The 27,040-nt window shown below is 40.0% G+C and overlaps 1 protein-coding gene across 2 annotated transcripts in view; it reads left to right on the plus strand.

Annotated features, from left to right (window-relative positions):
* The first annotated feature begins 9,328 nt into the window (after nt 1–9,328).
* stk35 (serine/threonine kinase 35) overlaps nt 9,329–27,040 on the plus strand; it is a 29,090-nt gene continuing 11,378 nt past the window's right edge. For both annotated transcript variants that reach the window (XM_030423074.1, XM_030423073.1), the window contains exons 1-2: nt 9,329–10,121; nt 13,824–14,638. In XM_030423074.1, the coding sequence (XP_030278934.1) occupies nt 9,563–10,121; nt 13,824–14,566 (1,302 nt within the window). In that variant the 5' untranslated portion in view covers nt 9,329–9,562 and the 3' untranslated portion in view covers nt 14,567–14,638. The remainder of the gene's footprint in view (nt 10,122–13,823; nt 14,639–27,040) is intronic.

Consider the following 27,040-nt stretch of genomic DNA (forward strand, 5'->3'; position numbering starts at 1 on the left):
TCCCTCCGGCTATTGGACCGACACGCCAAGCTGTAGTCCAACCCAGAACTTTCGAGGAAACCAAACTTCAAGATCTCCTGACTCCCAGACGAACAGGCTGAACGTCTTCATACAGCTGGATCCACACAAGTGAGAATGAGTAGGTGTCTAAAGTTCTGACTTCTGTCTAGGTTCTGGCTTCTGTCCAAGTTCTGACTTCTATCTTATGAACTTAAGAAAATTGAGATAAGGGTCTCGTTAGTATTAAAAATTACTCCTGTAATGTTTAATTAAAAAAAAATGACCTTTAATTTCACCATCTGCCATCGGCCACATAACTTTATCACTTGCTTATTACAGTCTTTACATTTCCTGTTATCTGTTGTTGTTCGTCTATAATTGTCATTTCATTTATTATCAGTGTTGGGAATAACGGCGTTACAATAAACGGCAATACTAACAGCGTTACTTTTTTTCATTAATGGGTAATCTAACTAATTACTATTTCCATCGTTACAACGCTGTTACCGACTATTTAATGCGGCGCGTTACAAACTGAAGTTGCTCATTGAAGCTGCTGTCATCCGACTCGGCTCTCAGTCACCAGAACTGCAGAGCTGTTTTATTTTATTATTTTTTTTAGCTTGGCGAGGGAGGAGGGAGGGGCGGGATAAGTGATGGTGATTGGCTCTCTAAGGTAGAGTGAGAGTTCGTAAGCCAATCAGAGGCAGTGTTCATTTTACACACAAACCACACAGCAACTCTAATCTGATGAATCATCTCTCAACTGCACATGCTTCTAAAAAACTAGTGGCCCAAAACACCATTGTTGACACTGTTGATGATGACAGCAGGCCAGGTGTGGCTAACGTGAGCTCCGCTAACAAAGAAGGACACGGAGCTGTCCAAGCAGCTACAGCTGGATTTTTCTGCTCCAGCTTCACAAAAACTTGACACAGACTGAACTAAATGCGATGATTGGCAGGTATGTTGTTGAGAACATGCTCCCGTTATCAACAGCATGCAGAAAGACATTTTCTAAATACATCGATGCTGAGTATGCTAAAATGAATGCCGAGCTCAAAAGGGGGAATAATTAAAAGTAACACAATAGCTACTTTTCCTGGTGACTAGTTACTTTTATAGTGGAGTAATTCCGTTACTAACTCAGTTACTTTTTGGAAGAAGTAACTAGTAACTATAACTAATTACTTTTAATTAAAAGTAACGTGCCCAACACTGTTTATTATACCCTGAATTATTTAGTCAATAAACATATATATAATCGTTTGTCTTTGTCTGGAACTTAATTTTAATGTGGAGAACCGATGCATCTGTGCAAAGAAATCTCAGTTTCAGAATGTGAGATTAAATATAGATTTTGAAACTGAATAAATTGATTTGGAATTGATTTCACTTGTTCAAGTCAAACTTGTACAGTTAGATTTCTGAAATAATTCCCTCTGTATTATTATTATTATATAGACAGGAATCAGAACCTCAGACACCTACTTGTGTTTCCAGTGTGTGAATCCAGCTGTATGAAGATGTTCTGCCTACTTTGTCTGGGGAGTCGGGAAGTCCAGGGCTTTGGTATCCTCTCTGGTCTGCACTGCCGGACTGCAGGCTCTCAAAGTCGGTCCACTTGTGAGCGTTGGGGGCAGAGTCTCTCTTTCATTGGAAACCTCTGACACGGCTTCTGAAGCAGCCAATTACTGCAACGTCTTCATCAATGATGATGGTCTTAATAAAGCTTTTCTTCTTCGTTGCTTCGAGTGGTAGTTCTTAAGTTCTGACTCGTAAACTAACTCAACTTCTTGACTAAAATAACTGGAGGATGAAATGCTGGCCTGGTGAATTTTCTGTCGTCACTCAGTGTAAGATGAAATAAATTAAATTCACTTCCTCTGAATCAGGCAGTGATACTGAAAAAAAAATTGACACTTCAAATCAATTCCAAAGAGCTTTACCTAAAGTGGACTTAAAAGGAGTCATTAAATACCACAAATTATAAAATTGAGAAAGATCAACACGTAGTTGATCTCTGTGGAGATCGCTTGTCTGAGAGCGTGTCACAAAAGTCAAGGATTAAAATTTCAAAAAAAGAGAGTGAAAAATTTAAAAGAGTGATTAAAAAATAAAAGAGTGCTTTAAAGAGAAGAGGAGAGTTAAAGGAAGAGAACTAGAGAGAGCATGTCTCTCAGTTTTATTATTTCAGCTGGCAGGTGGACCAAGAGGGGTGGGCTGACAGCGTTCACGCCTTAGAAGACATTATAAGTCTAAATTTAAGAAGCTTAATTAAACTAAATTATAGTTTTAATGTTTCGAGATCGTGTTTCCCCTTTCCAGAATTTCACCATTAGGTTAATAGGTGGACTTTGTCTACATGAAAGAATATGACAGGATTAACATCACTTATCATTCAAAAGGAATTAGAACTTGATCAAAACATAAAAACACACTTGAATATACAGTAGAACTGAGGACTACATATTTCTTCTAGTTCTAGCTTAATACTTGTTAACAAAAACATGTCAGAGACATTTACTGGCTAATAAACTAAAAGTATCAAATGAAAGACTTGTTGAAAGTCTGTCCCAATCATACCAGGACTCACCATCAGGAGATGCTGTGGTTCCAACTCACAGCAGACACATTGAACAATAAAAATTTATCTTAGCTACACTTTATCCTCAAGAAACGTGGAAAACATCAGTTTTATTAACTGCTTTTACTATTTCTTAATTTGTTAACATAAGAATTTGAGATTCTGGTTTAATGGTTATTTAAAACTTGTTGGAAATCTGATGAGCACAAAACCTGTTGTAGATTGGAATGCCACAGCTCTACAATAACAGTCATAAACAACATGGGTTGACAAGGGAAGAGGAAGACACAAGATAAGTCCTCCAAAGTGATGTCTCACTGGAGAACGTATCTTCAAAGGGAGAGAGGGACATAGACCACCAGCCGTCGTTACCTAATTGACAATTGCAAAGATATTCAATTATAACACATCTTTGTCACACAACAGTTCTCTGTTTTCCTCCAGATGCTCAGATCCTGGATTCCCGAGTGCTGAGCCTCGATTGACCTGAGAGAAAGTAGAATGTGTCCATCTGAAAGTTTTATGGCAAGGCAAACATTGTCCTCTTTGCCAGGTGAAGATGTGATAAGACTGCAAGGCGCCTCCACAGAAAACAGTCAGCTAAGGGATGAAAGGAGTAATTAATTTTAGGAACAGGGCTTCTTTGATAGGCAGAGACGAAGGACATGTGTTCCTACATCTGAAACAAAGTGCACACAGACAGAAATCACCAGGTAAAGACACACAAGAACAGACAAATGTACGCACAGAAAAAGAAAAATCTTGCTGCACAATATTTATTGCTAAAAGTAAATTGTATTATCATAATCAAGGCATTATATCCCATGCTATAGGTTATCAAGTGGGCGACCAGAAGGCATATTTGTAAAAGTATGTATCTTAATGTCGGTAGTTCCCTCACAGCATCAAAATTTCTCTCTGAGGGCATTTCACATACTCATCCTGCAATGCACACCGGAGCACACTGGGTTCTCCTTCCTTGGGATGTACAGAAGGTAAATATTCTGTTATGGTGAGAGAATTAGGAGGGCAATGCAGTCTCACACACTAGCCCAAGCAACCTGGATAAAAATGGGATAAACACAATACAACACTCATTACAACTCAAGAAAGAATAAGGTTTTGAAATGTTCTCCGTTCACCTTTTGAACTGCATAATTCACTTTTTCTACAGTCTGAGGCTGAGATCCAGGAGATGCTAGCGTCTCCTCGGTCTCTGTAGCTGTTTAGTTGTGTTAGCTTGTTTTGTGTCCGCAAGCTAAGACTGGTCGCTACTTTCAACTTAAAAGCCCCCCCGCCAAGAACTCAGTTCTAAACTCCAATGGGGTGCAATGTAAAGCTCTTATTTTGAAGACAAATTCGTTGTCACCGTTCACAGCCCAAGTTCGAACTTCACGTCACGTCACATGTTTACGCCTACCCCAGTGGCGGCTTTGGGAGAAGGAGTAATATTACGCCTCGGGTTTAGAAAGACAGGGCGGCACATTGCCATCCTTACCTTGGAGCAAATGTGCCGCCTTTTCTATCTAAAAAGGGCTACTGACTGACGGCATCTGCATCGGCCCTCATGGAGTGTCTGGGGAGAAGGCTACTCCAGGTCACCATGGGCTCTATGCTCGAGCAGCGCTATCGTGCTCACAACTGCACATGTTCCCCTTTCCACATCCTGCCAGATGACCACCAAGGATAAGGCAGCAAGGCTGTATCATGGATGGTTTCATCCTTCAACACAGAATATAAATTTTTCAGGATTCATAATCTTTACCTATGTTTTGCCATCTACATATATCTGGATTTGTATTGTATTGCTATTATAATTTTCATATGCTGAGATTTCTTTTTTCAAAATCTTATCTTAAACACAACAACCTTTACATGTCGGTCTGTCTGTCTGTCGGTTTTCTCCTTTGTTACTCTGTCTGAAGTTTCCTCATTTTTTTTTACCCTTAAGATTTTATATATATTAGGGCTGTCAAAGTTAACGTGTTAATCGCGCATTGACGCAACATCCTTTTAACGCTGTTAATTTTTTTAACGTGCGATTAACACTCAGTATTTTTTAAAAAAAGGAACATGCATTGTTTGATTTACGGCCGTCAGTGGCACCTGTAGTCTTGGAGTATTAGGGCCAGCCCAAAAAAAATAAAAATAAAAAAATCTGGCACAAGGGAAAAAGAGCAGGCAAAAATAAAATCGGGCACAAGGAAAAAAAAAAAAAAGTCAGGCATAAAAATAAATTAATTTAGAAAATATCAAAGTACTGTAGTCGATGGCCATGGCTGCCTGACATGTTGATTAAGTGGTACTTCAGAATCGGCTATAATAATAAGGAAATTCTATCTCTTTTAGCTAGTAGGCTAGTAGCTAGGTTGACGACTTGAGCTCAACAAGATTGGAAATGTCAATAAGGAATAGGCTTTAAGTTACTGATTTGATACATTTATCAGTTACGAATACAGTTTCACCACTTCAGAAAATCACCTTCACACTCCACAGACGTCCGGCTGGCTGCTGTCTTGGAGCCGTCAGTCGCTTTGTGGTACGTGGGAAAGCCTCTGCTGTCTTTTTTTGTTTTGTTTTATTTTTCGCCTGACTTCTTTTTTTTTTCTTGTGCCGATTTACTTTTCTTTTTTTTTTTTTTTCTTTTTTTTTTTGCCTGACATTTTTTTTTTCTTGTGCTGGATTTTTTTTTTTCTTGTGACGGATTTGTATTTTTCCTGCTTTTTTTCCTCGTGCCGTATTTTTTATTTTATTTTGGCTGGCCCTAATACTCCTTCATATGATCCAGAGGGCAGCAGAAGAATAAGAAAGAGAATCAGAAGAAGAAGAAGCAGGGTTGGCGTCCTTGAAAAACACGGTGGACTGAAAAGCGAAAGTGAAAGTAAATGGAGAATGGACTTAAGAACGGCAAATTCACTTTCAAAACACTGCCAGATGGTTCGGTCGATAGGACAAAAGTTATCTGCATGTACTGTCGACATGAAATGAGTTACCATTGAAGTACTTCGAGTCTCAGATATCATTTGCAAGCCAAACACATGGCAGATGCAGAGAGCCCACCGGCCCCCCCAACCCTCCCCGCCTTCCTCCTCCCCTCGCCAAAAGCTGACATTACCATGTTTTGATCCCATTTAGGGTGAGGGGAGCCTTTTATTTTCCTGAATGATTTGAAGTGTTGAAAGCAAGCATATGTGCCCTTTCTTATGTTGTTAAAAGTATTAAGAACATGAAAAAAAATACATTAAGGTACATTAAGAACAGAAAAAAATGTGCCAAAAAAATTGCGATTAATTTGCGATTAATCGCAAGTAAACTATGGACAAAATGCGATTCATCGCGATTTTAAAAATTAATCGTTTGAAAGCCCTAATATATATATATGTATATATATCAAAGAATTAGCTTGATAAATTGATGATTGCATAGCTATATAATATATTATAAATGGCAGTATGTCCATTTGGAGAAGAAATTCAAACTTTAAGGATTATAACATTTACAATATTCTTTTTTTTTTTTAACTGAATGAAACTAAATGCTGCAACTGTTTTTTTTTTCTTATCATACATGTTAACTTTTGGTACATCCTTATACTGTCATGAAAACAAAGAGAGTTTAATTATTTAGTTTGTGTAGGCATGGAAAAGAGCGTGCCTTTAAATGCTGCAACTGATTTTTTGTTACATGTTAACTTTTGTTACATCCTTATACTGTACATATTTGAGTACCAATCTTGTGTTTTGAGTTTTGGGAGTCAACATATGCGTTACAGAATGTGCCCTAATGTCTTAATTGCAAACCATGCATATAAGAATATGTTGATAGTTTGCAGTGCCAGCTGGTGACTGAAAAAATTGGGGAGGACAGGAGGAAAACCAGTCCACGGTGTCATGTTATTTTATATAACTCAACTACTTATCCCTACTTTCTTATATTCAATGAAAATTAAGCAATAAAACAATGACTTACAAGACTTTAAAAAACATTTTATTAAATGGCTAATATACAAGACAAAGAAAATACCACTGTATACACCTTCCGGGATTCAATCCCCAGTCACCTGTGTGGCAGGCAACTGCTCTACCCACTGTGCTACCGCTAATGTACTCCAATAGGACGAACTGACTGCTTCTCTCTGATTTCTCCCAACAGTTTTTTTTCTTTCAGAAAAGTGCTTATATTTCCTTTGAAACCGACTCCAATATCACTGAAAACTCCATATTTCTTGTCCGAGCATGGCTGGCAGTGAAAGCTGTAAAATACATAGAAGTATTTTTTGTTTACAGTTGTATAAATGTGAGAATGCAATTTGGGAACTGTTATTGGACCAACCTGCTGTCAATCTTGTATTCTGGTTGCTGATTGGTAAGAGGACATCCTCCCTTAGCGCGTCATTTTACGTGTCTTAGCAAATCATAGATCAGCATGAAAAAATCCTAAATGCATTGAGTGAATGGAAGGAGATCCCTCCCACGGAGGACAGAAGCCCTCCGTCCTCCTCTAGCCCCCACCCTCCTGCTCCCTGCTCCTCTCACAGACTGCTCTGTCTCCTCCGTCTGCAGCTGTTGCTGGTGAACCGTTTTAAGTGAATTTTCTTCCAAAGAAGAAACTTTTATTATGATATAATATATATATAATATTTTATAAATGAAACTGAGATTTGGTAATGATTTATTTCAACCAGTTACTCTTTCTTAAATTTTTTTTTTTATCTTCCTCTTGCCTCTCAAAAATAGAGGAGGACCAACCTCCTCTGCCTCTATGGACGAGCCTCCTCTGATAGTTTGTTGTCATTCAGGACATGTCTATCCGTCCTGCTGCCACTGATGCTGCCTGCAGGCTGACTCATTAATGTCGTAGAATATATGATATATTTGATTTAATATATGTCTGATTTAAGCATTATTAAAGTTTTTATACAATAAGACATTTGATGAGTGAGTGAACACTGATTGTTAATATCATTGTTATCCACCCACAGCTTTGTAGACACACTTCCTTATGGAAGCTGTCTTCTGATAGTAGACACATTTCTCAGACAAGCCCTGACACTGCAGCCAGAATTTGGGGTGGCTATGGCTCAGGGGTAGAGCCAGCGTTTTGTTATCAGAAGGTCGCTGGTTTGATTCCCCTGGTCTGGCAAGTGTCCTTGGACAAGATACTGAACCCCAAAGTGCTCCTGATGCATGTAAGTATGAATTACTGTCAGTCGCTTTGGACAAAAGTGTCTAATAAATGCCCAAAATGTGTGTGAATGTGAATGTTTACCTGCTTCATAGTGCATGTTCACTGACTGAGCCTGAATCTGAAACCTTTGAAGAGATTGATACATTATTTTATAGAGTCAATAAATATATTTCAATCAATCAATCAATCAATCAATCAATCAACAAACAAACAAAAAAACTCAAAAGAATCTAAATCAAAGGTTCACTAGTTTTGGGCAAGACATTTTTATCAGAAGAGAAATATGTCAAACTTGCCAGACTAGGGGAATCAAACCAGCGACCTCCTGATAACAAAACACTGGCTCTACCCCTGAGCCATAGCCACCCCAAATTCTGTCAGCAGTGTCAGGACTTGTGTGAGAAATGTGTCTACTATCAGAGGACAGCTTCCAACAGAAGACAGTGTCTACAAAGCTGTGGGTGGATAACAATGATAACAATCAGTGTTCACTCACTCATCAAGTGTCTTATCGTATAAAAACTTATAATGCTTAGATCAGCCATATATCAAATAGATAGCCTACGGCATTAATGAGTCAGCCTGCAGGCAGCAGCAGTCAGTGGCAGCAGGACTGATAACAGACATGTCCTGAACGACTACAAACTATCAGTGTATTCTTATATGCATGAATTGAAGTTAAGACATTAGGACACATTCTGTAACGCATATGCTGACTACCAAAACTCAAAACACAAGATTGGTACTCAAATATGTTCAGTATAAGGATGTACCAAAAGTTAACATGTAACAAAAAATCAGTTACAGCAAAATAGTGTTCTGGGACCTTATTTTCCTGTGAGAACTGCTTGTTCAGTCAGTTAAGGAATATATATATATTTTTACATCATTATCATTGTAAATGTTACAATCATTAAAATTTGAATGTGCTTCTCCAAAACGTCATACTGCCCTTTATAATACATTATAGAGAGATCACTTAAAAGTGCATAATTCCCGAATAAGCTATGCAATCATCAATTTGTTAAGCTAATTCTATTATATCTTCATAAACTGTATATATATAAATCTTAAGGATGAAAAAATTGAGGAAACGTCAGACAGAGTAACAAAGGAGGGAGCCCTGTGTTATGGCAGGCATGCGCTAGACAGACAGACAGACAGACAGAAGAGCCGGTCCTGGACACCGGTGTGTCCTGTCTGTCAGTGGTCTATCTGAGCATGATGCTGAGCTCGTGCTCTCTGTCCATGCCTGTCTACACGTGCTGAAGCCCTGCCCCTCACATGCTTGTGCACGCCACAGAGAGGCGCAGCGTGGACGGAGGAGCCGTTTGTATTAGCTCATTAAAGCGTTTAATAGCAGAGCTTTCAGTGTCAATGCTTCTTCATCACGGCTGATATTAAATTATTATTATTATGTATTTCAAAACAAAAACAAACACTACGTTCTCGCTGTATTCTCCACCTCTCTGACTATTTACAAGTCCTTCGCGAGTCGTTTTCTATCTCAGCCAATCACCGTGTGGCGGAGAAGCAGAGTGGTCCAGCCCCCTGTTCTCTGTGTTCTTTGCCTACTCCGGAGCTGGAACATTGTGTTTACTACAGCTGGGCAGCCTGACTGTGGCAGAGCACCTCACAGCCTGCTCGTCGTCACTGTACAACTCTCCAAAGTAACCGAACGGATAGGCTGGCGCTGAACCTGTCCGACCTGCAGCCACGTAGACGTCAGGACGTCAAACTATAGTAGTTCCGAGTTAAAGTAATGAACGATAAACACGTCCTCCCTTCATGCCTACTTTCAACAAAGAGGAAGTTATGGATATTTGCGACGGGAAGAAGAGGAGAAAGGTAAGCGGTGGTATGCGGGGCTGCAGGCGGAGCGTGGCCGCCGGGAAGATGAAGCGGGACCTAACGTTGGGCCGAATCCTCCGCTCCCGCACGGTGGAGGACAACAACCACACGGAGCCCATGGAGGAGGAAGAGGACGACGACGACTGCTTCTCCATTAGCTTCCTCCGCAATGACCGACTCGAGCCCCCGGTTGTGGTGTCTCCTCGGTACAGCCTGCTGCGAGAGGTCGGCCGGGGAAGCTACGGGGTGGTGTACGAGGCTATAGCCCGGAAAACAGGGGCAAGGGTGGCGGTGAAGAGGCTCCAATGCGACGCCCCGGAAAACGTAGAGCTAGCTCTGGCCGAGTTCTGGGCCCTGACGAGCCTGGAGAACCGGCACCAGAATGTGGTCCAACTGGAGGAGTGTGTAATGCAGAGGAACGGCCTGGCCCAGAAGATGAGCCACGGAAACAAGAGGTCCAAACAGTACCTGCGGCTGGTGGAGACATCACTCAAAGGTAGTCAGGACCTGTCTTGTTCCTTCCGCAACTGTTAGCAGTCCACCTAACAAGTGGTACCAGTACTGACATAGGACATAAGACATAGCCTGTTTCCACGAAAGGGAATCAAATGAGCTCCTAAAAGTCAAAACATGCCGTAAAAATGCTTCCTAATAAGACGTTCAGAAAGTGACGGCGATTTTGCCAGCTAAAGCTCCAAGATCAATCTTAATGATCCCGTCTTTAAAAAGCCCAGTTGTCAAACGTTGCAATAAAATCACAGTAATAGCATCTACATAATGGTGAAATGTGTCTTTAGCTTATATAACCCAGCACTGTGAGTTTGCGTAGTTGATGGCTGTATGTGTAAGTCAAACTGTGGCCCTGCTTTACTAAATCACAGTCAGCTGCAGATGAATACAAAAGTAAAATATGTAGTTTACAGCGCGTGTTGCACTTCTTTAGGTGACCTTAAATATTAAGATAATTTACATTAATGATATGGTTTGGAAGACGTAAATCATGTGAAAGAAATGTGCTATAAACAGTCTGTATGATGGAAGGCTTATCCTCTATAAAAGGATTTTGTGAATTATAAGCAACATTCAGTCCTTTGGCAGCCCTCTGTCTGCCAGTGACGTAGCTATACGTTACCTATAGCAGGCACAGAGAGTACACTGTGTTTCCCTCTGCTTACAAGAGAACACAGTGTACTACTTGTCACCGTGTTAAGCCATTGCATGTTTACTGAAATTTCAGACATTAAACTATGATGTTACAGTGTAATGTGGGATATTTTAGTGAAATACTGAAGATATATTTTATGAAAGCTACATTTTGAATACCTTTATTTGTGTCATTGTTGTCATCAATCCAGTTTGACCTACTTATGACTCCCTTTGTTATTGTTTAGCAGGGCTAATAGAAATAGATAACCAATTTGACATATATCTAATAACATTTGAAATTTTGCATTTAAAGACAAATGTTAACCCATGCGGTTAAATTTTGCAGTCTTTGTCTCTTCTTTTAATAGCTGCTGAAATGAAATATTAATCTTGAGCTGACATCTTTTGCAGCCATCAAGTGATAATACCGACTGTTTGTAGGATTTGGATAAAAACACAGAGGACTTGTTTTCAACTTTTATGCCCTCTAAGCTTTTGTCTGCGTCCACTCAACCAAGCCATAAAGTGAAAAGCCAAATATTCATCAGTCATAAACAGAAACCCGCAGAGGGAACCTCAGGGCAGGTCAGCATGGGAGAGCAAAGCAGTTTGGACATTTTGAAACCCTATTTCACTGCTAACTCAAGGGTCCATGCTGTTGATGCAAACTCAAAGGTTCAGTACATTTCTTAGAGCTTTAGAAAGAGACAGGAATCAGGAAGGGCTAACATTTTCAGTAAAGCGGGTCCTGTTTTCAATAGAATCATTTAACAAATCTGTCATTAGACAGTGTCATATGGATATGACGCCATCATCTGCTAACTAAATTGATCACAAGAGGAGATGTGTCAGAATAGAGGAAACTTATTAGCAAAGCAAATTAGTGCTGGGCGAATTGGCCTTAACATGATATGCAAACATTTTTGTGATACAAAATATACATTTTGATATTAGGAAATCTCCTCAAAAGTAGTGTTGTCGTGATACCAAAAATATGACTTTGGTACAATACCTGCCTAAAATATCTCGATACCAATACTGAAACGATACCACGGCGGAAAACTAGAACATCATCAAAAGTAATGGATTAAAATAACAGATGACAGAATGTGGACTTTAAAATAATGTATTTCTTTTTATTAATTAAAACAATTAAAATATCATAATAAAAAATATATATTTTTGTAAAAGCTGCTGAGCTTTATAGCTTCTGTATCCAAGAAGACAAGTGTCTTCTTGTTTTGTTCATTTGTCTTGTTTGCTCTTAGAGATTATTAAATAACCTGATTTCCCATTAAAAGCTCAGTGCTTGAAGTAGAAAAAGATTAACAGCACATTAACCACTTTTTTTTTAGCATAAAAATAATGAACATAAGTGACATTAACTGTAAGCCTGGCAGTTCATATAATAAGATAATACTTTATATTCATCCCACAAAGAGGAAATTTGCAATTTGCATTTCATGTTGATAAAGTTCAAACCCTTGATTATTAGCCTGCAAACTACATTAGTGCATTAAAGTACAACACAAATGACCCAGACGTAGTGGAGGTCTGTGCTCTAATCAGACCATTTTCTAATAATATAAATTACAATATATATGATAAATTATTGACAAAAATGCACATGCTATGATTATATTACTTGTACTGATTGACTTAAAAAAGATCATTTATAAGTGGTGTTGTTGATCAGCATACTTGTGAACACCAGCACATGTTATGGTGAAGTTCATATTACCAGTGTGAACGTTGCATTTGCATACAGAGATGTGTGGAACCACATCGGACTGTTAAACAGTGCACTGTTAAACAGTAAAACAGTTAGCTTTACCCCTGACTGCCTCGTGCAACTCTGATGGTGGAAAAAGTTTGCTTGACTTACATCCCGGGGGATATTTAACGTTATCTATCGCTAACCTGCAGCCCTTTAAACCCTTTGAATAAGTCTGTATGTCAGTCAGCTGAAAGTGCTTCTGCGGACCGTCCTAGGCTTGTTGAAGAAGCAGACGCACGGAGCAAACATTTGGCTTATGTTGCCGACAGTAAGGGCAAGCCCACGGACACTACAAAGCTGTCTGTAAACCATGTTTTAAATCCCTAATGACCAAGGGAGCCAACACGTCTGTCTCGCTCTGCTCTGTGACTGTCTGTCTGTCACTGTGAAACCACGCCCACTCCGGCTGCAGGCAGTGAGGAAGCAGAGAGAAGCTGCACACACAGACACGCCTCCCTGCTGTCGCACAAAGTTCATAAAGTACCAATACTAATAAAACGTGAGAAAGTATTGTTTTTAGCGGCTGGGTACCGCGGTACCTTTCTAGTATCGATTTACCGTGCAACACTACTCAAAAGTACTTCATAGATGTTTGGAGTGGGCAACAAAATAAAAATTGTGAAAACATTCTCGAGTAACTTTTTTTTTTTTTTAAATAGAAATCATCACTAATGTGCATACAATGATTAAGTGGGTAAAGACAAGTATCAGAAAAAGTGGAACAAGCTGGTAAGTTCAGAAAAGGACATCACTTTACAGTAATGCAGCCTTTAAAACCAGAAAAAAGCGCAATCCCACAATATAACAATATTTTGTCTCAGATAGTTAGTCACAAGACAACAATATAACATCTATATGTTGCCCAGCCATAGTGAAATTTGGAAAGTTTGAGGATTGAAACCTCAAATGACACAGCTGAATAGTATGATAGTATGTGGTGTATGCCTTCACAAACCACTGATAATGGTGATGCTTACTGGAGAGGAAATTCTGAAGTCTTATACATACTATACAGACACCACAACTTATTTTTGTGGTTGTTTTATTAAAAAAATGAATAGCTATATAAAGAACAAGCCTCAGTTTCATAGCTCTTTTAGAAAATAATAAGCATGCCAAATACTGTGCTGAAATGACACTGGAGGTATTACTGTACTTGTGTGTTCTTGACTTGTATGTTTGAAATATGGAGTGATTTTTAGCAGCTTCACAGTTTGACAGCCACTTTCTCACTAATGAGGTTGTATGTGTCCATTTTTAATCTGCATGGTGCAGGGGAGCGCATCCTGGGCTGCCCAGAGGAGCCGTGCTATCTCTGGTTTGTCATGGAGTTTTGCGAGGGAGGGGACCTCAACCAGTACATCTTGTCCCGCCGGCCCGACCCCCAGACAAACAGGAGCTTTATGCGCCAGCTGACGAGTGCTGTAGCTTTCCTGCACAAGAACAACATCGTCCATCGTGATCTGAAGCCAGACAACATTCTTATCTCACAGAAATCTGGTTCACCTGTTCTCAAAGTGGCTGACTTCGGCCTCAGTAAAGTTTGTGCTGGCCTAAACTCCAAGAACAGTGAAGACCTGCCTGTGTTGGGTGCGGGTGGCAAAGGCAGCAACCAGAACAACATTGTCAATATAAACAAGTTCTGGTTGTCGTCAGCATGTGGCTCGGATTTTTACATGGCCCCTGAGGTGTGGGAGGGCCACTACACAGCCAAGGCTGACATCTTTGCCCTAGGCATCATCTTCTGGGCAATGATCGAGCGGATCACTTTCATTGATGCAGAGTCCAAGCGTGAACTTCTGGGCACCTACATACGCCAGGGCTCAGAGATTGTACCCGTAGGAGAGGCTCTGTTGGAGAACCCCAAAATGGTTCTCCATATCCCTCAGAGAGCTAGGAGCTCTATGTCTGAGGGGGTGAAGAAACTCCTTCAGGACATGCTTGCAGTCAACCCTCAGGACCGACCGGACGCCTTCCAGCTTGAGGTGCGGATGGACCAAGTCACGTGTGCTGCATGACAGCCACCACCTTCCCAAAACCTTTCCTTTTTGAACCTAACCAGTCAAAGAAGGGACCCCTTTCCTTTCCAGGTAAGCTCCACTCCCTTGATAACTTATTAGTTACTTACTATTTTCCTAACTTTGGGCATGTTCTCTAAGTAAGTCATACACAATCAAAGAACATGCATGCATTAAACTATAGAGGTGTGTGGTGATTAGTGGGGCTTGTAGCCCTCAGGCTCCTCTGTGACACTGGACTCACCAGTACTGGCTGAAAGGGAGCACTGGCCTTTGGTAACCACCAACTGAAACAGGTATTCTTACTTTGAGCTGACAAAAATCACAAGCAGTCAGATTATCCATTTTGTTGAAACCACTTAATTAGGGGCTAAAACAGAAAACTATTCTGTCCAAACTGTTGTTCTTAAATCCCTCATTCAAGAGGAAAACCGTGAAAACAAGGGCTGACTAATGCCAAAAGTACGGGCCACACCGGCACACCTGGAGTGTCAGGCCCCTCTCAATGGAAAGTTTGGTTCAACTTAAGTTTATTTGTTCTTACTTAAAGGAGAAAACGGCCATCCTGGAGATTTGATGAGTAATGTCTCCGCACTAGATTTAATCTACTTAATTAGTACAGTGTTAATGTTACTGATGAGAGCAAAATAGCTAAAACCTCCAAAATACGATCTAAGTTATAATGAACTGAAATATCCTTTTGGAAAACTATTAAGAAAAATGTATTTAATTTTGTCATGATGAGTCTGATGATCTATTGGACCATATGAACCACAAGTGGCTGACAAGACATGAGGTGACACGAGGTGACATGTTGGCCTAGTCCCTTTACTCCAAATAGTTCCTAAGCCTTACTCCTGCTCCCGATTTCTGCCAAGGCTTCCCAAGTCACTGTCAAGGAAACAGGATTAACCAAAGTGAAAGTATCCATTGCAGAGCACTGACGTCAAGACATAAAACTGAGCCATTTATAGAGTTAACAAGATGACTGAGGTGCACAAGTTGACTAATAGTCCCTGTCACTGCAGGATGAATGTATGACTGCCACGAACTAACAAACACAGAAGAAAGGTTTAAGGTGAAGTTAGGTAACAGGAGCTGTGTTGATGGCATGGAGAGGGTGGTGTAAGAGCACAGCTAGTGAATAAACAGAAGAGATGATGACTTTGAGATCGGCACTGGGAATCAAGCAGGGTACACCCCAGGCCCAAGGGCAGACAGCCCAATTTATTATGTGTAGTCTGTGTGCGTGAGAGAGAGACAGAAAGAGAGAGCGAATCAACAGTCAAGATTAATCAACAGGAATTTGGCATTAACTTGACATGTTTTGTACCTGACTTAACCTGGTTCATAATCACACCTGAAACTTAATTGCATTTCTTGTGAAAACACTAAATTCTGACTCCTGTTTCCATCCAAGTACCGACTGTTGCACCGCATATTACAAGATGATATTTCTGTCCTCATGACTGACAGTGACCTGGCTTATTTCCCAACAAAGAATATCCTGACAAGCCATGACAAATGCATCACTATCTGCTGCTTGCTAACTCATGCGTGTTGCATGTTGATTTGCATGGATCTGTAGACCAAGCTTCAGTTGCATTGATGTTGACAGGAAGGACAATACATTTACTGTGCTCTCTGCTGCTCATGTGGTGATATTTTTCTCTAAGGCATGAAGCTTCTTTGTCTCCTGGTGCCCATGAGGTTCTTTTACCTAAAAGGACATTTTCAGCACAGTTGCTCAAACCACTATCCAGCAGGCAAACAAAAGAAGTCACCAATGTCGTAGTGCCGGACAAAATGAGATGGAGAGGTGAACTCAGTTTACTCCCACCTCAAACAGAAGTTTACACACACTTAAACCTATTACCTGAAAAAAACTAGAGGGGAATCAGAATTCCCCTCTCTCCCTTCTGACCTTCGTCTGAAAGCGAATGTTATATTGTGGGTCACATCAGCATCATCATTTCTTAGTGATAACAATGATATATGCAATTAAGCAACATATTCTTATTCAATCGCAAGTTGTGTACAAGTTCAATTGCCCTTAGACTTAAATTAGATTAGTACACTGTAATGACTTACTGCTAATGCTTACTAGGGTTGTCGTGATTTTTTTTCTAAATCTAAAATCGATCAAAATAAACTTAATTTCGTATCTGAAGAAACCAAAAACATTTCAAAGATAACACAGCTGGCTTAGCATTAGCTGGCACTTTCAGACACCTCATTTTACCTCAGAGATGATCTGTACTGTTGGTAACTCTCCAAGTGATGGAGATTTATTTTCTTTTGCAGAGATTGTTTATTGCTTTCCTTGGGAAGAGGGTTGAGAAACCAAACTTTAGAGGAAAAACTGAATTTCTCAAAGTGAAGTCATGTTGTTGATTTGAAGATTTGTGACACCTGTAATCATAAACACATTAACAGCCTGGTATTTATATTATCCGTCTTAATGTCATTATGATTAAATTGTTGTGTATTTAACCATAGCCAGTTATTGACCAGTATTAACTTGCCAGAGTGACAAAGAACTGAGGAAGTATTTCTGAAGTTAAATCCTTTTAATGTCATTCACATTTTATTCACCCTATATGTGAGGACCTATAAACTACAAACTACAATTATATGCTTAGTTTTTTGATTTTTGAATAATTTAAACAATTAATGAAATCACATACAGATGCAGTAGGAAATAGAGGATTTGAATTGATATTGTCAAACCACAGAACAGAACATATACCTCCCTCATGCTCAAACAGGAGGTGACACTTTTAATTTGAGAATTACTTAATTTTCAGTAAAGAGTCATGACCTAACCTCACCCTGAACATGTTTTGGATATCAGAGAAAAAATCCCCCTCCCCAAACAGTCATGGACACTCAGTAGGGGGGGTGTGCTGCAGGGACAGTGTAGAAAGTATGTGTCCCTGTAAGATGTTCATTGTCTCTTTTTACTTTTTAGAGTGGATATTTCTTGTGGCACATCACTCAGCCGCTGAGTGGATGTTCGCTGACTCGAACCATGCGTCTCTTTGTTTGAACCTGAACCGTCCAATGACCAGGACTAAGCCCATCATTTATTTGACAGTTAGCTCTCCTATCCTACAACCATTCTCTGTTTAACCTGTACTGTAAGCCCCTCCCAGAGATCCTGCCCCATCACCCTGCGACAAAACACCTCTTGGCTCCCAGCTGTAAGCAGAGCTGACTGCGATGTACTGTGAAGGCGCCATTGCGTGCTAGTCTGCTGCTGCAGATTGGCTTAGTTCTATTGCATGATGGGATAGCATGTTATGCAACAGACCCACGGCCCCACACTGGTTCAATCGGAAAATCTGTCATCTGTTGGAGAGAGGGATTAGTGGCTGTAAACAGTGAGGGGGATGTGTATTTATATGAGGAGTTGGTTAAGTTAGGGAAGAGGTGATGACAGCATAGTGACGATGCTCTGATCACTGATGATATTTCACACATACAAATCAAAGAGGAACTATGTTTATTCTGATGGACTATTGTTTCGCAGGAATCTGTGGGATGCTGCACAGCCCATGTGGGGATGGTTTCAGTCCTGTTATTTTATTTCTAAGAAAAATGAATCAATCAATGACTAATTGTTTTAGCTCTAAATGCTACATCTTTACCACAAATTGTCCTTAAAATAATATTGAAATACTTTTTGGCTGTAGCACCAAAAACAATGTACAGATGTTTATTTTCTCAAAAGCCCTGCATCAGTGCGGGGACTGGCTGACAAAATCAAATATATATTATATTTTTGATTAAACATTTCTTCTGTTATTTTGATATAATGACAGAGCGGGTAAAGTTAAGTATTAGAACAGAAGAAGTAGTATAGTCTGGTATGTTCAGAAAATGTCATCATTTTACTATAATGCAGCCTTTCAAATCAAGGAAAAGACTTATGCAATATCATGATTTAACGATGTCCAAAATCTAAGATCATGCATTGTGTATATCAAGATAACGATAAACTATCAAAATATTGCCCAGCACTAACCTTAAACATGTCATCTACATTTCAGTCCCGCTAATTTTTGACTGACATACAGACCAACTCTGAATAATATGAATAGATTTATGAGCAGAAGCCTGAGCCTGATCGTTTGTCAGTCCCATGTTTACTCTACTTCACCAGCTGTCGGGTTTGTGCTGTCATGAAAAGAGATTACGTATGACCACTGTTAGCAAGGCACTGCCTTTAAAAGTTCCCATGTGCTTTTCCACTTCTTTTACGAAATCTTAAAAAGGAAAGAAGCTCTGTAGCTTGTGCACTTTTGCAGTCTGATTGTTTGATGTGGTTGTAGTAAAGCCACTCTGACAATATTCCATATGAGAAGGTCCCTTCTAAGGGGAACTGCAATTTCATCTGTGTACCCAAAAGTCATAGTACTCAACTACAGTCAACTACAAGCTATTGTGCTTAAATATTACTTTGGTAAAACTGAAAGGGACCCATACTAATAGTACTAGAGTAAAAGTTTTAAAGTGTCTGTCGTTAAATGTATTTAGTTATCAAAAGTAATTTTCTCAGAGAAACATACAACAAACATACAAGTGACAATCTACACAGGACAACAGTCCAAGCAGACCTTTGGTACGAGCTAAGTTATTTCAGCAGAGGCAGGACGTTACACAGAAATAACCTAGTTTACATTCCATCTTTAGTTTATCAGTCTGTAATAACAAAACAAGATTAAACATACACAGATGACTTACAGAGTATTTTGGCATGTTCTTTCAACAATCAACAATGCTTGTGTTTTTACACTCTTAAAGAAAACATGACGTACTAGTACGTAGTATCAAAGGATCAAACATATGTTTTATGATAATGAAATATTTAATTGTATGTATACACTGGTCAGCAAGTTATTGGTCGGTGTGTTTTTTTAAAATTATATGAAATAAACTAATTTGAATATGCAGTCATGTGGCTCTGATGCAGCATTGAAATACTTGAAAATGAATTTAATAATTATTTATATTGTTAAAGTATTATATCAAACAAAGCTATAAAAAATGTAGTGGAGTAAAAAGGTACAATTACTTTCTTCAAAATGTAGTGAATTGGAAGTAAGTAAGTGTTAGTAAATGCAAACTCAAGTAAAGAACCTCTAACTGACACTTACATACAGCACTTGAACATTTCTTTGGTTACATACCATCACTACATTTCATTCTGTGAGCTGCAGTCAGTTATGGAGTTGGAGAAGATGCTGTCATTATGGGCTAATACGTAATACATAAAGTAATAACATGGATCTGGAATGGAGCATCTATATGAAATGTGGATTGTCAGCATCGTATCTTACTGTGTGTTTTGCCATCTATCTCACCCATCCTCTCTGTCATCCCCCTCCATCCTTCTCCACTCTGCTGGACAATGAGATTGCTGCTCCAGGTTGAGGGCTTATGAAGGCTTGCGTCTGGAACATTTTGTCCTCTCACTGCCTGCCAGCCATGTGCCGCCTCTGTCTAAACCAGGCCAGAGCACTATAAGCCCCGGCCCTGCCCACGTAAACACTTTATATTTTTGGAATCCTTTTTGATTGCAGTGACAGCATGAACAGGCTCTTTACATGTTGAGGCATTTTCAGGGTGTTGGCCTCGCACTGCACACATGTATGCCTCCAAGGACTGTAGTAAACATACTTACACCTTCAAGCAGGTCTGATGTTTTTCTCTTCCACTTTACCTGAATACTCCAAAGCAGTGTACATTTTGAACAAAGGAATCAGGGTCTGAGCGAATGCTGATCTTGCTCCTCTAAGGAAATAAAGTCATTTGGACAGCAGTTTGAAGGCAGGGTACAGTATGTTCCTTATTGGCTGGGTCAGTGGGGGGTATTACAGAGGGGCTGAAAAAATGCCAGAGAGAGGCCACCTTTACAAGTTTTTGGGAGTGGGTGAGATGAGCACATTGGCGCTCTTATGTAACATGGTCGTAAAAAGAAGCATTCAGTGGCTGAGAAGGTTGTAAATATTTCCTCAGGGCCCTCGGGGCCCAGAGCGAGAACCGCAAGAGCAAGTTCCTACACAAACGATTCTGGTGAAGAAACTCTTTGTGTTCTTGTGTTTATTCAGAATTGGAGAGTGAAGGAAAAAGCTGGAGAGAACATCTCAAGCCAGTTCAGTTTTTGGACCCCCTTACTTTTTGTTATGCCATTTGCTAATAAAAATCCACAATTTATGATGGACCTTACAGCTCCATGTGCAGCCCAGGGAACCCTGCCATCCCACAGTACTCTGGAATAACACAGATCCAGGTGTTTTCCACTCCGCTGTCCCCATTCATGGTGGGTGTGTTGAACCTGAGAGGCTGTAAGCTCTTAACACTGTGTTAATCTCCTCATAGTCTGTGTACCATCCATCACAGCCTCACTGCAGGTGCTGTACGTGGTAATATTTTTGCCTCTTAGTGGATTCTCTTGGGTAGTCCTGTGTGTCCACTGCTGTGTTGACAATTCAGTCTTGTTCGACCAGTTCTATTAAAGCTGACGGGCTTCATTCTGACTTGTGAATAATAGATGAAAAGAGGCGTGGTCAGCATCTGTTGCAAAAAACAGAGATTGGTCTGCTCTCCTAGACATAAATGTGTGATTTTTGGATTTGCTGTGCCATTGCTGTTTTGACTGTGCACTCTGTCCTGTGACAAAATACAAAAATAAGAACTTCAAGATGGCAGGATTACCTGAAGGACTGCAGATGGTCACACAAACAAGCAGTGGAACAAACCTTAAAGGGATATTCCGGTGTAAGTTTAATGCATGGTCACACCATGACACAGAGTAAGACCCCCCGCAGAAGATCAAGTTTTCCAACCGCTAGCTTATGTAGTTTTAGCAACTACAGAAAAGACCACACGGTAACAATACACTGCATTCTATGCCTCCACCAAGAAACCGCCATCAAAAAGCCACTTATACCCACAAATCATGGTCAGAATTTCACCAAACTTCAGCAACAGTACAAATAGTGTCCCAGCACATAGTTCGAGGCATCAAACATCTGCTAGCTTTGCCTGATTTCTATTGAAAAGACAACACAACTCACCACTTTCCTGCAGCAGCTTGCTCGTTGTGGGGAAGCCCTGACTAGCCGATTACCGAGTGCAGTTAGAAATGCTCAATTCCGTTCTTTTCTCTGTCAGCTCTCGATAATAACTGTTATAAACTGGTAGGCAAGACACATATGAACTTTGATTGCATTTCCATGGAGTATTAATCATACATTTTCATCGTTGAGCTGCGGAACTCTACTGCACTCGGTGGTCGACTCGTCAGGGCTTCCCCACAATGAGCAAGCTGCTGCAGGAGAGTGGTGATTTGTGTTCTCTTTTCAATAGAAATCTGGCAAAGCTAGCAGATGTTTGATGCCACAAACTGTGTGCTGGGACCCTATTTGTACTGTTGCTTAAGTTTGGTGCTGTTCTGAGCATTATTTGTGGCTATGAGTGGCTTTTTGATGGTGATTTCCTGGTTGGCATAGACTGCAGTGTATTGTTATCATCTTTTCTGAGATTGCTAAAACTGCATAAGCTAGCAGTCAGAAAACTTAATCTCTCGGGTGTTACGGTGTGTTAGACCATGCATTAAACCTATGCCGGAATATCCCTTTAAACCAATGTGGTCTTGGAAAATATTTATCGTCATTCACAGTTCCAGCTATTTTTGAAATGCTAGAGAAGAAATATGCATGTGCGTCTTTATTTCACGACAAGATTATGCCCTCATTGGTCAAATGTCTCTATTCTCAGAACCTAGTAGTATTTAAGTACTTAAGTATTTCTTAAGTATTCTGAATTTGGACAGAGTACTTATTTTATATTAGACCTTACTTGAATATTTTCTTGAGTTGTGTACTTCCATTATCCCAGACCAGACCAAAGACCCATATTGGCACAAATGACATACGTACATGCTAAGATTATTAATTAATTAATTAATTATCGAACTATTTAAATGATCTATCAGCAAAAACTTCTTTGGGTTCTGGACTGTTTGTTTGTTGTCAGTAGACTGTTGGAAATGCTCTGTCAGTTTTGCATGACGAGAAAATCACAGGCACACACCTAAACTTGCATAACGAACAGTTTTGTGAATGCCAGCCAAGTGGAATGTGTTGCCTGCCTCCCAGCCACAAAACCACCCAAAGCTTGTAAAACACCAGGGCTGCCTCTCCAACTAGTTATCATACAGAGCTGCCACAGTGTCGAAGGCGCACAAGAAATCAGCCCCCACCCCTTCCCCAAAGATACTGGTCCCTGCTGTTTTTTAAGGTATTTTGCTTTTGAGTTGTGTAACAACAAAATGCTGGTAAAATGGCTGAAGAGGCAGCAGGCCAGGATCATCTTGGCCTCGACCTTGGCTTATGTCCTTAATGTCGCTCATTTACATATCATTAATAACTCCAACAGAGAAATAAATGGGAAACTGATCCGCTGACTTCAGTGAGGGTTTGTAGTTCGTTTACATGTTGTACCATGTTAATTTGATCAGGGTTAAGTGTTTAGACCACAGAAAACAAACTGACTTATTAGACGGTAACCTCTTGCTCAGTCACTGCCCCCTCCTCTGCACTTAAATAAAAAGAAAAGTTCACCGTCTAACATTATCTACTCGCCCTCATGCTGATGTAGGGCCCTATAAAATAGAGCTGGGCGATATGGCCTCAAATCAATATCACGATATATTGAGCAACTCACCTCGATAACGAGAAATGAACGATAAGTAACCCCCCCCCCTAAAAAAAGGAAAAAAAATCCTGTGTATTTACAGAAATGCCACTTTAAAGGACTGTAAAACTACATTGTAGTTAAGATTTATATTATTTATTTAGTAGTTAAGAACAACTGATAAGCACACGATTGAACAGCTGAAAAGCACAGATTACTTGAAATGACAACAACTGAATAAGTTTAAAAGTATAAAATATACAGTCCCTAATAAACAATTCTAAGCTTCTCGCTTTTTTTATTTCTTCGAATTGAATCACGTGGTTGTACTGCAGGTGGTGGAAGAGGCTGGATGTAAATAAATAAACATTTTAAGGACTTCAGAATCAGAATCTAAGACATGAGACAAAATAGTAGAGAAGTTGACATTGCTGCTTAATAATATGTTAACCTCTTAGAGAACTTTTTTTACCATTATTTTCTTTATCATTATATATTTTTGATAGACACAGAATCTGTTTCAGAAGTCATCGGGTCACATGACATGGAAGCTATTGAGAAAAAAATCAAGATTTCTGCATATTAATATTCATATAAAATGGAGGGAGCACTAAAGTACAATAAACATAGCTGTGTCTCATTCGTCCAGTTTACTAATACAATCTGCTGCTGGAGTCACTGGGCCCCATGACATGGAAGATATTGAAAGAACTGCAATTATTTTGTATTAATATATTTATGCTAAGTTATTTGATGACAGTCCCTAAATCAGTTTCCAGTGATTCAGTGCCATGTTCTGGGAGGTGAGCTAACCGTCCTCCTGCTGCTTACACTGGGTGAACCTCAGTAAAGTCGCGGCTGGACCCGAGTAGAGCTTAGAATCAAGCCCGACCCGAGCCCGTGCACGTTGTGTCCGAGCCCGGCCCGACACACTGAATGTAATTACGAGACCGATTTAAACCCAACAACTGTTTAATACGTGGGCTGTTATAACTGACATTCTCGACTACAATTGCGAGTTGTTTGAACTACAGAAATCTTAATGAATAATGCAAAAAGTGCCGCACTTAATGCACTCGACAAAGCCGACAAATGTTATTATCACAGCCCACGACTTGTTGAAAATGGGTCCACACCTCCGACTTTCCTCCTACCTGCTTAAAGTTAATTCTACTGTTTTTATTTTTTTCTTTACATCTTCATGCTCCATGTTGCACTTAAGCTACACAATCAGTGATGCCGGTAACGCGTTACTAGTTTTGTCATTTTCCTTAGTAAAAAAATATATATTTTAGCTTTTTCTTGCGTCTCGGGGAGTGACGTCACGTAAGCGAGAAGTCACGTTTTCCAGCATGAGGACACTCACGTGTCAGACCACGCAGACACACAAATGCAAACAACAATGGAGGGAGGAGAGAGATGCACATTTTCTAGCTGGAAATACAGTCATTATTTTGAGTGAATAAAAAGCAAAACACAAATGTTTGAGCAATGGACCGGCCTGGCCGAAGACAGTGGCCTTGTTGCAGCCTTTGAACGCAGCATCATTACACAAACTGTCCGCAACTCACAGAGAGTGGGTTCACTTGATTACTAACCTGGCATAGCTGGTGTTGCATCAGCGGGCGGAGTTTGCCATCAAATTAATGTAAAATAAGCACATCGGTATACGCCGGGGTAGATTAATCAAGTGGACCTAACATGTCCCCTGTCCCTAGTGGATGTTATGCCTATGACACCGAATATACCGACATGGCCAAAATGACGTCGGTTATTGTCGTAAATTTCGGTATCAGTAAGTTTTCGGTTTATCGCCCAGGCCTACTATAAAATCTGTTTTATTTTTTCCCAAATGACGTTTTTTCCAATTAAATTTTTGGGAGTTCTGTTTTTTTTTTTAATCTTATGATACTACTAACAGTGTGTTTTTAATGTAAATGACTAAAATGTACACAAATTAAATAGAAATTGCCTTAAACTTATTGACACATTAAATGACTTCTTTTGGTTATGTAACAAAAGGAGCAGAATCTGAACAGCCTGTTGGAGCGCCATTTTACCAGTGGGTGGGCTGCAGAGACCATGCAGTATTTGCTTGTTTTCCTCATTGTGGGAGTTGGCAGGCTCAGGGAGGACCAGCTTATGTAGAGACCAGAGAAAACGTGTTTTTCATAATATGGGACCTTTAACCTTACTTACTGACTGACTGAGGAAGGACTCCCTACTCTTAAGTAATTATGTGACACATTATGTGAACCAGTAGGACTTAAGCACACTGGGTCCATTATGTATTGAAAATTTAATGAACAGCTGCCCATACTCTGACTGTGGAGGCGAAATGTGAATTCTCATAGGGAGTCAAAGAGCTGCCTGAGCAGCAATGTCCCCAGCAGAACAATCAATCAAAGAAGACAGGTACAGGCAGACGATACTGGACACATCTGACAAAATTCCAACAAGGATTTACTTTTAGACCCAATTAAATCATGGTTTAAACTTAACTCTGTTGCACCAAAACTTTGTCCTGTATGGGTGGGACTGATCCTTTTACGAGGGTCAGTGTCGATACACAGCCAGCTTTGTACTGACCCTCATTACTGAAGCAGTCCGACGTGAAGTGGTTAGCACATACAAGCTAACACGAACCGTAGCCGGCACATTGTCGTTAAAATGAAATGCAACCACTGTCTCTTCTGTTGTTCTGTAGCTGGGACAGAATATAGGCGCTTGATTTATACAACAAACAGCAGAGCAATTTGCGTGTCTAGCTCTGAGCAACGACATTGCAAAACACTGCTATCTTACCGCTGGACACACCAAACTACACCTCAGGGATGAACGCCCCCCTCTTGGATATCTCCGACCAACGCCCAGATCAGGTCGGCCTATGTAAATGACTCCTTTTGGTTATGTAACAAAAGGAGCAGAATCTGAACAGCCTGTTGGAGCGCCATTTTACCAGTGGGTGGGCTGCAGAGACCATGCAGTATTTGCTTGTTTTCCTCATTGTGGGAGTTGGCAGGCTCAGGGAGGACCAGCTTATGTAGAGACCAGAGAAAACGTGTTTTTCATAATATGGGACCTTTAACCTTACTTACGGACTGACTGAGGAAGGACTCCCTACTCTTAAGTAATTATGTGGACACATTATGTGAACCAGTAGGACTTAAGCACACTGGGTCCATTATGTATTGAAAATTTAATGAACAGCTGCCCATACTCTGACTGTGGAGGCGAAATGTGAATTCTCATAGGGGCGATACAGTCAAAGAGCTGCCTGAGCAGCAATGTCCCCAGCAGAACAATCAATCAAAGAAGACAGGTACAGGCAGACGATACTGGACACATCTGACAAAACTCCAACAAGGATTTACTTTTAGACCCGATTAAATCATGGTTTAAACTTAACTCTGTTGCACCAAAACTTTAAACTCCAATTCAAACTGTGATTCAGTATGATCTTAAAACTCACACTTAACTTTTAACATGGCATGGCTTTTTTTGAATGAAGCAGCTGAAAACTGGTATGATGTAACCAACAGTTAAGCTATTTGTTTAGCTAGCTAGCAAACAACTTGACATTTTACTAGGAAGCATCACCACATTGATTAAACAATGTTTGAATTTGGTTTACATAAATTAACGTACTTTCTAAGCAGAGATTAATTTTTAGTGGGTCAACAAAACTCTGCTTTATTTAAAATCTGGATTTATTTAATTAACCTAATTAAAAAATAATGATAATTAGAGCTAATATAGCTTATATTAAAT

The sequence above is a fragment of the Sparus aurata genome, chromosome 7 (assembly GCF_900880675.1).
Source record: "Sparus aurata chromosome 7, fSpaAur1.1, whole genome shotgun sequence".
Lineage (NCBI taxonomy): Eukaryota > Metazoa > Chordata > Actinopteri > Spariformes > Sparidae > Sparus > Sparus aurata.